Genomic DNA, 13,602 nt, shown 5'->3' on the forward strand with positions numbered 1-13,602 from the left:
TGTGTTTATCTTGTTTGGACTAAACAATAGTGTGGATTTAATTTAATATACTGCTTACTTTTTATGTGCTACAAACATAGCCAGTGTTATATTACTTAGGGCATGCACACAATGAAGTGGAGGGCTTGAGCCCTTCTCTTAGCCATGAACTTCCAAAATTTTTGAAAATCATTATATGTATATATATATTAAGAAATGTTATATTTGGATAGCTGAATATTTGTATCTAACCTGAACAACTTGAAAATAATAATAAACTCACTTTTTTGTTATTTGCTCAGTAACCATTATCATATACATAGAAGATATTTAGAACTTTATTTTAATATCTTATGTGCAACTACTCTTTGTTTGGTTCCCAAATCCAACCTACTCATTAAATGAGTATTGTTGACTTAAGTAATGACTTCTTGTTTTGCCTACTGCCACATCTATACTTAGAGCTCAGTTTGATTTATCTTTAGTACAGTTATCATTTTCTTATAATGAAAATAATTTCTGATAGATAATTTCCTCTTCTTACACAACAGCTTTTCTCAATCTTCCACTGCCTTCTAATGGATTGAAAACACATTTTTCTCACTTGATGCACTAGCCTTTATACCCCATAAGTTCAAGCTGTTCATTTAGCATGGCACACTCTCCTAGAACACTTGATGCACTAGCCTTTATACCCCATAAGATCAAGCTGTTCATTTAGCATGGCACACTCTCCTAGAACACTTGATGCACTAGCCTTTATACCCCACAAGTTCAAGCTGTTCATTTAGCATGGTACACTCTCCTAGAACACTTGATGCACTAGCCTTTATACCCCATAAGATCAAGCTGTTCATTTAGCATGGCACACTCTCCTAGAACACTTGATGCACTAGCCTTTATACCCCATAAGATCAAGCTGTTCATTTAGCATGGCACACTCTCCTAGAACAGCTGGGGAGGAAGGGTGGGAAGTGTGTGAGAAGAGGTAAGTATCTATTGGAAATCTGTTTTCAGTGTAAGAAAATTATAATTTCCAATACTTCTTCTCACACAACAGCTAGAATCCTACATTGAGTAGGTGGAGGTATAAAATAAGAGACTCCCTGTGGAAAGCATCCATATAAAATTGAATAGATGTGCACTGTAATTGAATGGAAGCACAAATTTGGGGGACCGCACAACTTCTGGAACAGGTATGCTCTTCACCCTCAGAGAAGTCAAGTGTCATGAAATGGGAAGCATCGAGGCCTAGACTAGTAAAATAAGGGCCTTGGAAAACAATGTAACAGGTATATGTAAGCAACGTGAAACATTGCTAGGTATCTTCTCAGCCCCAACCATACAGTGGGGGGGGGGGACCGTCACATATGATCAAATCAGTGTGTGTATATGTATGTGTATATATACACACACACATAGGAAAACACATATGTATAGTGTAAGGCAGCCAGGACAATCAGACCATGAATAAGACATACACCAACCTCTCCCACAAGTAAACAGAGTGCTATACTTCAAGCAACTGAAATCATGATAAGAAAATAAGCAAAATGGCAACCTCTGGACAAACTTCCAAATCAACCATAGGAGACAGGGAGTACAACAAACTGAACCTGAACTTACAAGTTGTGCCTAAGCCTCAACTCATCTGTAACAACAGGGAGTCATCCTGTACATGGAATTATGAGTAGGAAAAGTTAACATTTTCTAAACTGAAAATGTATTTCTAATAATACTTACCTCTGCTGACAATATAGCTATTCATCGACATTAGCTTTGCCTATCTAAGCATTGGTCTCACATGCTCCAGTCTTCTATACCCCACTTAAATGCCCTTGGCAATATCTAATTTACAAATTTCTCCACCCTCATCAATGTGCCCTTTCTCCTAGTACTGTATATAAGCACCTCACTCAGATAATGTTATCACTTTTTTTCTAGACTTACACCAGCTCTTAGTGAGGAGGCAAGGCAGGAGAGTGTCAGCGGAGGTAATTATTATTGGAAATACATTTTCAGTTAAGGAAAATGTTAACATCCAAAACATACTTACCATCCACTGACAATATAGCTAGAATCCCATACTGAGAAGGCGAGGAGCCAGTGCAGGCATGATCCATACAGCAAGCATCTGCATAGAATAGTGTTGTACCAATATAAAATTGTTACACAAGTGGGAGGACCATACTACATCCAGAATAGGTATGCCCTTCACCTGGAACCTAGTTCCTGTATCAAGGGTTCCAGGAATATTACTTGAATAATCATTATGATAGGCCAGTCTCAACCAGATAGTCAAGGTTCCTCAACTTGGAGATGGAATTAAGAGGTCTTGGTCCCTATATCCCACATCAGTGGCTAGGGCTATTGGACCGTAATCTCGTAGGTATATATACTTTTGAGTGAATCCCAATCTGTAGCCCTAAAATGATGCACTTCACACCACCAGAATCATGAAGAGAAAGTAATCAACACTAAACTTGACAAACTAGGGTTCCCAGTGTTGCCCTCCTCTCAATGTATTGTAGTGATATGTAATATTGTGATCTTTGGTCTACACTCATGAGGAATATTATATTGTCCACCACCCCAGTGGCTAGGAAATGGTAAGTGGCAAGAGCTCCCAAACTCCACTCAAAGAAGTGAAGGGTAAAACGCAGTGGGGAGTCCAGAGGAGTATCATGCCAAACAAAGTGCAATGGGTTACTGCAAAACCCTATTTTGAAAAGCAGACCATGCCTGATATATTTAATCAAAGGAGATACAGGGATGGGCAACAATCCCCTTCTGCTTCACTCACAAATGTGCAGGTAACAAAAGGTATGTGGAGTAGTCCACATTCCATCCTGGATGAGCTTCTTCAGAGGATAAAGAAAATGAGCCACTAGAAACATAGTGATATGTTGAATCTGATGAGACAAGAAATGATAAAGACGATGCTCTTCTGAGGAGAGAGAAGAGTAAGCCAACTTAATAATCTAACAAACTTAACCTGTAAGGGTGATGGGGGAGAGGTCACGTGACACAGAATGGTTCCAGGGAAGAAATAAATGAGAAAGGTAATCATGAAAGGAAGCCGTATGAGCCATGTAGCACCTCAGAGCCCACATAGGACAAAGGAGGTGATCTGGATCCAACATGGAAGAAACATGGGAAATGGGTACGAAGGTAGATTTGCCCTCACAGGTAACAGAGATTTCAGGAGAGGTAAACAATGTCAAGCCAGCCAAAACTGATCCCCCAAGAGAACTTGACACAAATACTGTGGGGAGGAGACATATAGGTGGGAAGGCATAAAAGTGAAGGCCCCACCATATCTGACTGAAGATAACTACACCAAAAGCTTAAAGATGAGGAACTAGAGACCAGCAAAATGGTAGGATGTTGTTCAGATGGGTGGCAAATACAAGTATGTGTGGGGTGCTCAGACAAGAGCATAATCACCAGAGAAATTGAGGATCTATGATCCACTCCATAGGAATGACTTTGTGCAGATGCAATAATTGAACCACAAATTCAAAGCACTGGGAATATGATAAGCTAAGAGCAGTTTCCTGTGTTAGTAGACCCAGAATTGGAGTACTAGGGACCTGGAATCAGTACTATTTTGTTGGGAGATGTACATATGTTTGTTTTCAGAATGCATAACCACTCTTCCATGCAGAATATGGAAAAAAAGAGACAGAGCTCGGGAAACAGCCAAGAGATCCAAAATGTTGATATGAAGCCCAGATTCGGACAACAAACAAGTCTTGAAAATCTCCTAAGTATAGAACTGTGCAATCTTACCCACAAGAGAAGCATCAATGAAAAGACAGAAGTTCTGATGAGGAGGTGGAAGAGGAATACCAGCCATAGTATGATTATTGTCCAACCACCAAGCAAGGTCGGTCTGAAAGAAGAACAACCAGTTGATCCAAGAAATCCGAGCTGAAGAACCATTGATTGTGGAATTCCCATGGAAGGGAATGCATATAAGCATGACAATGAGGGGCATGAGAGCTTCCAAAGAAACCCAAAAAAGATATAACTCTAGAGATGGCCGAGAATGAGAGGATAGTGCCTTGATGACCAAATGCTCCAAATTTTAAAGATGTAGTGGAGAATGCTGGGCCCAACTGAAGGTGAAAATTGAATAAAATGCCCAAGTCAATTAGATACTAAAACAGGGAAAGGATAAACTCTTCCATGTTGAAAAATCAACCAACACTAGCTTCCTCCAAAAGCAAACTGGTGTGGTTGGAAGATGCCAAACAGGAAGGAACCAGAAGAAGCTAGTCATCCATATAATGATGAGACTGAAGTCTCAATGAAAGTAGATGTCGAGCTAATGTCTTGACTATCCTACAATACATGCACAGATCCAAAGCAAGCCCAAATGGAAGAGCCTGGAGCTAGACCCCCCCCATGGACATCCCAAAGAAAACAATATGGGGATAAATGAGGAGTTCCAGAAACTGATGGAGATGGGAGTGGTCGATGACTGTTTTACCAGGGTACAACGAAATACCAAGAGTACAAACTCAACCAAACTGAAAACACCTGCTTGATAGCTTCCTGAAAAAGTAGGTCTCTCATTGCCTCAGACAGATGACTGCTTGAGATGGAATCCCTTGGAGGAGGGATCAGGATGGGAGACAAGGAAGGAGAAGGTGGCAACTGTAATTGAAGAAAAATATCCTCTGAAAAACCTGCAGAACCCACAAAACAGAAGAGAAGGTTTCCCAAATGTTGACAAAATGGTGGAGCCTGGTCCCCAAAGGATCTGATCCCACTGTGTAATAACCAATACTGCTAATAACATTGATGACAGGAATGGGAAAAAACGAGATGTGGGTAAAGTACAAGGGAAGTATGCAACCTGGCCACATCAACACGGGACTATAAAGAAATAGGATGGCTTTCAAAAACGAAGCCAGTCATAAGTTCCTGAAGGAAAATGAACACCCACAAGCAGCACATCTTACCCTAACAAGTCCCAACAACAAAGTAGTCAGGGAAGTAGCCATTGAAGAGACTCTCACCATGAAAAGCTAAAGCATGTTGTTCAGAAACTCGAGGAGGTTGAGGCATACTAACTGCAAGCTTAACTAAGATAAAAATCATTGTGCAAGAACTACAATGCCAGGTGAAGAGGTATCACATGCTAAAAACAAAGAAAGGAAAACAGGAGAAACATTCAACAAAATGTTACTAACCTGTAAAGTTAAATCACTGCATGTGCATTTGTAGTCAAGCACAGAGTCACATAACCAGCCATACATGCTACACCTACCCAGTTGGTAGTGTAGTAATCCAAAGACTTACCGCTGAGTCATGGAGGGGGGAGGGGGGGGGGAGAAGATTTGTAATTGAAGGGTCAAACCTTCTCTATAGATGTATGACAAGGCAGCATGGTAAAGTCAGAAGCAGGAAAAAAACAGCTGAAATCATCCTCATCACAAACATTCTCATTAGCCTGAAGGTGCACCAACCATTGTGGAGAAGAAGGCCCAGGCCCCCCATGAAAGAAGCTAACACCTGACAAACCAAGGTAACTATGTGTGAGAAATAGATAATTAAAGTTTATAACACACCAGAATGCAGGATAGTATTAAAGCAAACTCATTCAAAAAAATAATATCAGGTTATTTTCAAAATTATGTTGAGTCAGTTTTTCTTCCTTTAGTATTCAAAAAATGTCAAGTGAAAGCTATTTTATGCTGATGTCCACACAAACAACAAGTTAATATTGGAATATCGAAAACTGAAAGCAAATGAGAAACATGTCCAACTCGTATTGTGACAATCAAGAAAGTGATGTACATGTAAAGTAATACAGAGGGAGCCAGCTGCTCTAGGAGGGTGTGTCATGCTCCTAATCATGGAGGGTTGTTGCATATTCCAATTTTTCTTTCTTCCCATTTTCTTTCTACATTTTTTTTTTACAGCACAAACATGGGAAAAACATGTTGAAAGTTAAATACTGAAGAAATGTAATGTGCAAACTATTGTTATATAGACCTTTATAATAATTCATCAAGTACATTGAAAATTTCCAAATTCTTGGCAAGGTTTTTTCACTGTTTTGGTCAAAAACTTTTAGTAGCACTAAAGAACCCTATCTTTACAAGTGCTTGGATTTTATTTTGAATAAAACAAATGAGTATAGAAATAAAGATATATATATACCATGCTTAAATCTATTTTAGAATGTTTGCAATCTTGAACAATTCTTACACATGAAAATTGAGATGTTCAATAATTTTTTTTATAAACACTGATGTTAATGAAACGAAACCTCAAGATGTAACTATGGTAATTAAATAGATAGAAAAACATTATGAAAATTAACTTTAGCAGTGTATAATTTTTAAAAAAAGTAAATAAATAGCTATTAAGAACATCAAATGATCATAATCATGACAGTTAAAAGTCTGAAAACTCCCATAATGCTCTTTAAATCACAATCCCATCCATTTATACTGAGGTGTATGAGCATAAATAAATCACTGGAAGTACATATCAATAAGTACAAGTGTCAAAAATTTTTCTCCTCTGTAAGATATTGTATTAATGATTTATGTTCTAGCACAATGAACTAAAAAAGCTCAAACACTACATAGTAAAAGCATTTGACAGAGGAATAAAGTACATTTAAATATATGATGTGTAACTGGGGTTTGGCTTGATATATCTACTGTGCTTCTTGTTAAATATTATGCTTGCATACTGCTTATTAAAGTGTGCACTTAAACTAAATAAATTGATGTATGATGCATAGTAAAGTATTAATTAGTAGAAATTTAATTTCTTTTTCTAGTCTTGATAAAACACCATATATTAATATTAGCAGGATAACTATAAAATTTAAATACATTGGCTTGAAAAGAACGCTAAGCACCATGCTAATTTGTCGAACTTGATACAATAAAATTTGGATAAACTAAGCTATATACAATTAATTATGCAAGAAATGAAAAAACACATTAACTACAGCTTTAAAAAGAGACAAGTACAAAACCTTTACAAAAATCTATATAAATCAGATAAAAAACTCAAGTGTTTGAAAGAAGATTATATGATTTATGAGTTTATTACATTCTGTCAACTACGAACAATGAAAGAACCAAAGCTAAGAAATAGCTAAGCAAGTACACAATTTATACTCTAAATTCTCCAGTGGTAATTTATCTTTCATTATATTGCAATTCCAACAACATCTGTTAAAACTGAATGATAAAATTCATTATGCACTATTCTGAAATGTATGATTTGCAGTTGTGAAGGGGGATCATAAAATCAATCTTTTTTGATACACTGATATCTTTTGTTTGTTTAAAGCCAAGTTTTTTCTGGAAAAAAACAAGAAAAAACATTTATCTTGCCTCTGCTTCTGGTATGTGGAAGAGGTAAAAGTCATCAAATGGTGTTTCAAACTCCGAACTTTGAAAACTGAAATTTCTGTTAGTTGGAGATGTCAATATAATACTGTCTTTGACAATTGATGGATAGCCTTGCTTGTTGAAGGAAATCTGTATTTTCAGGTCTTGTCCTAGTGTTCTGTCTACAGGGATATTTATCGATATTGCATGTGAAGAACCATTTACAATGTTCTTGAGGATCTAAAAAAAGATACAAATAACATTATAGAGTGAAAACCTTCATAAACAGAACAATCACTAAGAAGATGCATAAAAAGGTAAGAAGCTTTATATCTAATTTGTCTAGCCATTGACATTATTTGATCCAATATACTTGTATAATCAGGTGGTATAAAGCAGTACTACCAATATTGGTATAGGTTATCAAAAAAAAGTATATATATATTATATTTGACTATTACACAAGTTAAGTAACATTTTAATAATTTCTTTTGATATATGAATATAGTATGACTTACTGTTACTGGGAGGTCTAAAGACTCCCAGGAATGACCCTGTAGAACATGTTGAAATGCTTCATATAAATTGATTTGATTGACCAGTGATAATGTATCGTCAATCATCTCTTCTCTGACATAAACCAGTCTACCCATTGTGCTGTGTGCCAAATTTAGAAAAGAAGAGGAGACATTCTCGGACTTGTGATACAACATTATGAAAAGTCGTACACTGGCTGCAGTTAGGGTTTCTTTCAATATTTGAGTTCCATTTTCAGTTAAATCACTAGTTGTCACCAACATTATGATACTCCCAGCTGTGGATTGGTTGTTTGCAGAAAGTAGCTTGAAAACATTTAAGATTTATTACTTTTCCAACTTCTCATGTGGTTAATCATTCATTCAAATATAAACAATGTACTACAACAGTCCAAACAAACAGTAGCATAAATAGGATTTTATTTTATTAAAATATGTATTTCTCATTCAAAATAAGAAGTAAATAACTCTTAATATAAAAACAAGATATTTTTGTAAGACCTCTCTCTCTCTCCTTCAATCTAAAGGAAAAATATTTATCAAACAAACTTATGTATGTAACATTTATTCAATGTTAAGTAATGATCATGGAAAGCATGATCATTAAAGGTTAGTTTTAATATTTGACTTATATTTATAAAAATAGAGTACAGGCAAGGTTGAACCCAAAAATAACTTGCTCCACATTAAAAAACAGAAACCAAATGGGCAGATAAATAATCGTTTAAAGTAATTTTATTTTACAACTATATTAATCTGTTGACAGATGCATGCTCAAGAATGTTTTTATACAATAGTGTCTTGGTAACTTATGCAGTTCAAGAGCTATATTAAAAATGACTTTTAACTTGATGCTAGATTTATTTACATAAACTTTGAGAAAAGTTTTAATCTATGTACATTAAACTTTGTGTAAAGATTTTAATTATATGTAAAAAACTGTTATAAAAAAAACATACATTACTGGAAATAATTATGGAAATGCACAGGTGATGAACATAAGCAGTCGCAAGCAGTAAGTAATTACAACTAAATGGTCAATTAATAACAAGTCAACCAGTCAGTTCTAATGTTCAGTGTTCCAAAGTTGATAATTAAGGTTTGAAATTCCTTACTAACTTGTTCAGTCTCTTAACTTTCCCTAATTGTCCACTCTAGGATACTTTGTCACATTTTCCATCCACAGTTTTCTCTGCCATTACCTTGCCCTATATTTATTCTGTATTTCTGTCAATGATGTTTAATGTCCATTCCTCTGGATCTATGCAATATCAGTCAAACAAAGGTCATTGTTTGTTTCTCTATAGTGGTGTTTAGTAGTTATTCATCCTATTTAATACTTCCACATTACTTATGTTGTGGGTCCAGCCTATTTTTAGCATAATCCTACAACACCAGACTTCATATGTATTTGTATTCCTTGATTTGTTATAGTTTTTGTAGACTATGGCGAACTTCCATTTCATACCTGTGCCTTTCCCTATATCCATTACTTTAGTCTCTTTATTGCAAGTACACTATGTTATTATAGAAAATAAAACAATGCACTTGTACTTTGCATTTGCTTTAAAGAAAGCAGTAAATCTTATTTTATGCTAGCACAATCTTATAAAAGTGCAGTTGTCAAATAGTGTTTCAAATTTCCTGTATTACTTCCCACAACTTAGCCAAGTTTCTGTTTGACCTTCTCATTTGTCATGCAAGCTCTCACATCTTCGATTATATTTATATTGGGATTTTGTATCTTTACACCACATTTTCTGACACATGATCCTTTCCTAACAGGTCTTGTACCCAAGGGAATGACACAATGGATAAAAATGTAACTGTGTTGTCAGCAGTGAAGGTGTCATTGATTTTATATAGATCTCTAAAATCAATGTGCTTGTTGCCCAGCAGATGTAGTTATGTATTGACTGTGATGATGTTTTTCTCTCTGCCATCAATTAGACTATCACTTATTCTGACCAAACAATTTGAATAAATATTCATCTGTAAGGAGTACCCTACTACACTTTTGCTTATCCCATCAGTTGGAGTCTAATACAAATTTCAGCTTTTTAGTTTCATCTCTCCTATGTAGTGGGTTTTGGTCAACTACACATCCAATTAGAGAATGCCATGCTAATATGTATCTAACTATTCATTGGAAAGATCTCTTCTGGATTGTCATCTATTAATCATGTGAAAAGCATACTTTATGTCACATGTTTGAAAAGACTGGGAGCTCTATTTTGATCATTTTTATTATCTAAAGTACTAGTTTCATATATTCTCTTCAGAGTTTCTAGAAATTTCCTACTGAAACATGAAATTTCACCTCAATCTGTTGCACAGTATAGTATTCACCAGCAAAGATTGTAACTTATACGCATGTGCAATTTGGCATTACTGTCCTGAAAAACGTAACTGCATTATCAAATTATTGCTGGAAATAATACAGCTGCCTGTACTTTTATAGGCATTAAGCTGGTATGGTACTGTTTGAATGAATGGAGGACAGCCAATCATTCTTAAACTATCAACACTTAACTATATGCCAGTGTAGTCCTTTTTCATACTGCACAGAAAGAAAATTTTCATAGTACTTGTATTTTTATAACAATTTTATTTGCTGTTTCCACAATTACTTCCAACACTATTTTTCATCCCCCGATGGGACAGCAGTAGGATTACAGATTTACAACACTAAAATCTGAGGTTCAATTACCCGCAGCAGACACAGCAGATATCCCACTGTGGCTTTGCTCAAAAAACAAACACTATCTTTCCTAAAACTCTATTATCAAATGTAAAACAATTTTTATATTACCTCAAAATATTGTATATCTGCTAAATTCACAACATAATAAATTGAGTCCATTATAATTCACTGGCTTACTATGAAAAACTGTTAAAAAGAAATACTAGATGTACAGGTAGAGCCATACTTTCTTATTCAAAATTATTATAAAATGTCAAGAAAAAGTTCACGCTTATTTTATCTATATTAGTCATACTGTCATAAACAAAATCACTTAGACACCACATGGTTTCTGAGCAACATGAACACCCATTTAAAATGCATAATTATATTTTCTATGTTGAAATCTAGATAACAGTATATTTCCTGTATATGTAAATAAGTAACAGTATAATTCAAATATTATAATTACAAAGTTATTGCAATACTCATGGTCCAATATCTATTATTGTCATATATAATTATTGGTTAGCATTTAATAATAACAATTATAAAAAAAAGTAAATAAGTACTAATTAGTTTATATCCTTTGTTTCGGCTGCAAATCTGCTATTTTCATCAGAGAAGTTCTGTGAATTACTGAATGTAATTAGCAGGAGCCTAGATTTGAACCTTGTCAACTAGTTGAATGGCTTCAAGAAGGGTATCTACATTTTTCAGATGTTTTTGACTGGTTGAATGCACATGTTTTCAATTATGTTGATGCAAAAGGCTTCTTATACCTTTCTCACAGGTGATTTGTATCACATTATTTCAGTGTTATTCCATTTTATTTTATGATCTGCTCTGGCATGATATTGGAGATAAGTCAGTTTTACAGAGTCTTGTATGTCAATTATGCTACCGTATCCTGACTTTTATTGATCTTTTTGTTTATCCAGTGTAGTTGGAATCTGTATTAAGCAGGGATACTGTAAATGGTGTTTTGCATTCTACTGATTTTGAGGTGGTTTATTGTGTGTAATAATTTTGACTGAATTGTGACTTCTGAATACTGTTCTGACTTTTTACTGTTTGCATATTTTTTGTATGTTTTCAGAGAGACCACTAATACAGTGAAATATGGCTATATATCCACAATTTTCTTTCTTATTCTTAGTGTTTATCTTACTTATTTTCTTCTTTATGTCAGTATGTATTTTTCCTTCTCCTTATCATCTTCTGATTAAAAATCTTTTAATTCTGAAGGCTAATCATTCTCCAATGCCTGTCTTTACACAGTTAGTGGTTTTATCTGTAGTTGAGCTTCTTTCCAATATGTGGATATTCCATAAGTTCCTGTAGTATATGTGTTATGTTTCTTGGTCACTATCAGGTCTAGGAAAAATGTTCCCTCTAAGTTGTGCACACATGCAGCCACACAGCAATCTGGCAGGTACTGCACATCGATAGCAACAGGTCATTCATAAATTAGTCAGTTGGTAATAAGGCAGGAGGACAGTGCCAACACTTGCTCAAAAATGTGCTTTTAAAGAGGACTGGGCTATGGAATCTGAAACTGTTTATGAACAGAAAATTTGTGCTCATTGGTGTTTGTAGTCCACCCAGTAGAAAGAAAATTAGAGGACACATTGTTTAGGAAAGGGAGTTTATCTTTTTTTTTCTATTTCTCTTGTGAATTGTATTCCTGCATGTTGCCTGTCTGGATGTTTCTTGAATTCTGGAATTTTATCAGTAATTTGTGTGACCTTATTGCAAATCCCTTGTCAACATATCTCAGCGATATCCTGGGTCTTAGGGTGGATGTTTTCAGGGAATTATCTTCAAAATACATTGTATAGATGTTACTGAATACCAGTAATAAGTAGTGAATGCATGGCCAGGTCCTCTTGTTGCTGGTAGTACTTATCTTAATATATGTGGAAAGTAAGCAAGTTCTATTAAATGTAGAGATTGTCAGCTGTGTACATTTCTAGTTTCATCATTTGTAGAACTGCTGGTATAACATCCATAGTGTTTCCATGGTTTGCACATTAGTGATTAGTGATTGTTTTTTCTAATCTCTTATAAAGTAGATTCTTAACTCTTTAAACTCGTAATTTTTTGCATGTTCTGCCCAAATTATTTTTGTGATTTTCTAATAATCATTATAATAATACCTTAACAGTTTCAACAGTTAATAGTGATTTTATACTCACATGATATCTAGCTAAGATAGGGGTGACATGGTGAGTTTATGCAGTTAACTATGGGATGGATAAAGAGAACAGTCTTACTTGTGAATTTTAGATAGATCACATATGTGTGTGAAGTGGGGCACTGTTATTAAAAGGAAAGAAGAAGAACAATAAGTATGCCAGAAATCTTCTAAAGACTCAAGTAACGGAAAACAAAAACACCATTTAAAATACATCTTGTGTATGTAGATTCTAATAAATTAGAAAAACAAAAAGATAAAAGTCAGAATCTATTAGCATAACAGATATAGAAAACTGATATTAATCTATTTGCAATAGTCCATAATGTAAGAGAAAAAAATCCCACAATAAAATTAAATAGTACTAAAATAATGAGATGTGAACCATACATAATAAAAATACAGATAGAAAAAGCTTATTTATCCACCTAACTGATAACACACTTAGTTAACCTAGCACAGAAGTCAGCAAAAGAAAAGCATTTAAATAATTGGTTGATTCATGTCTTAAAGGGAGAAATCCAGGATAAGTGCATAACCCACCAACCTTTCTCACAAGAAAATCCAGGATCAAATCTAAATTCCCGGGCAACACAAATCACCTTCTCAGGATTTAACATAATATTTAGGGACAACAAGGAGTCTATTGGTCCATCTAAGATGTCACATCCTCTAAACTAAACTTAAAATATTAAAAAAATGATAAATCAATCAAATAAAAAGATAAAAATAAACTCAAAGCCAGATTTTATTATTCATATGGTTATCAAGGTTTCTCATAAACTCACTTAAATTTACTGCCTCTATAACGTCTGTAGGCAACCTGTTCCAAAGGTCAAC

General features: G+C 34.8%; 1 protein-coding gene across 1 annotated transcript in view; it reads right to left on the reverse strand.

Annotated features, from left to right (window-relative positions):
- Positions 1–13,602, reverse strand: part of LOC106462668 (epithelial chloride channel protein-like) — a 77,044-nt gene that overhangs the window by 22,067 nt on the left and 41,375 nt on the right. The window contains exons 9-10 of the mRNA XM_022390289.1: positions 7,865–8,188; positions 7,350–7,586 (exon numbers count right to left, since the gene is read on the reverse strand). Coding sequence (XP_022245997.1) covers positions 7,350–7,586; positions 7,865–8,188 — 561 coding nt within the window. The remainder of the gene's footprint in view (positions 1–7,349; positions 7,587–7,864; positions 8,189–13,602) is intronic.

The sequence above is a fragment of the Limulus polyphemus genome, unplaced genomic scaffold (assembly GCF_000517525.1).
Source record: "Limulus polyphemus unplaced genomic scaffold, Limulus_polyphemus-2.1.2 Scaffold47, whole genome shotgun sequence".
Classification (NCBI taxonomy): Eukaryota; Metazoa; Arthropoda; class Merostomata; order Xiphosura; family Limulidae; genus Limulus; species Limulus polyphemus.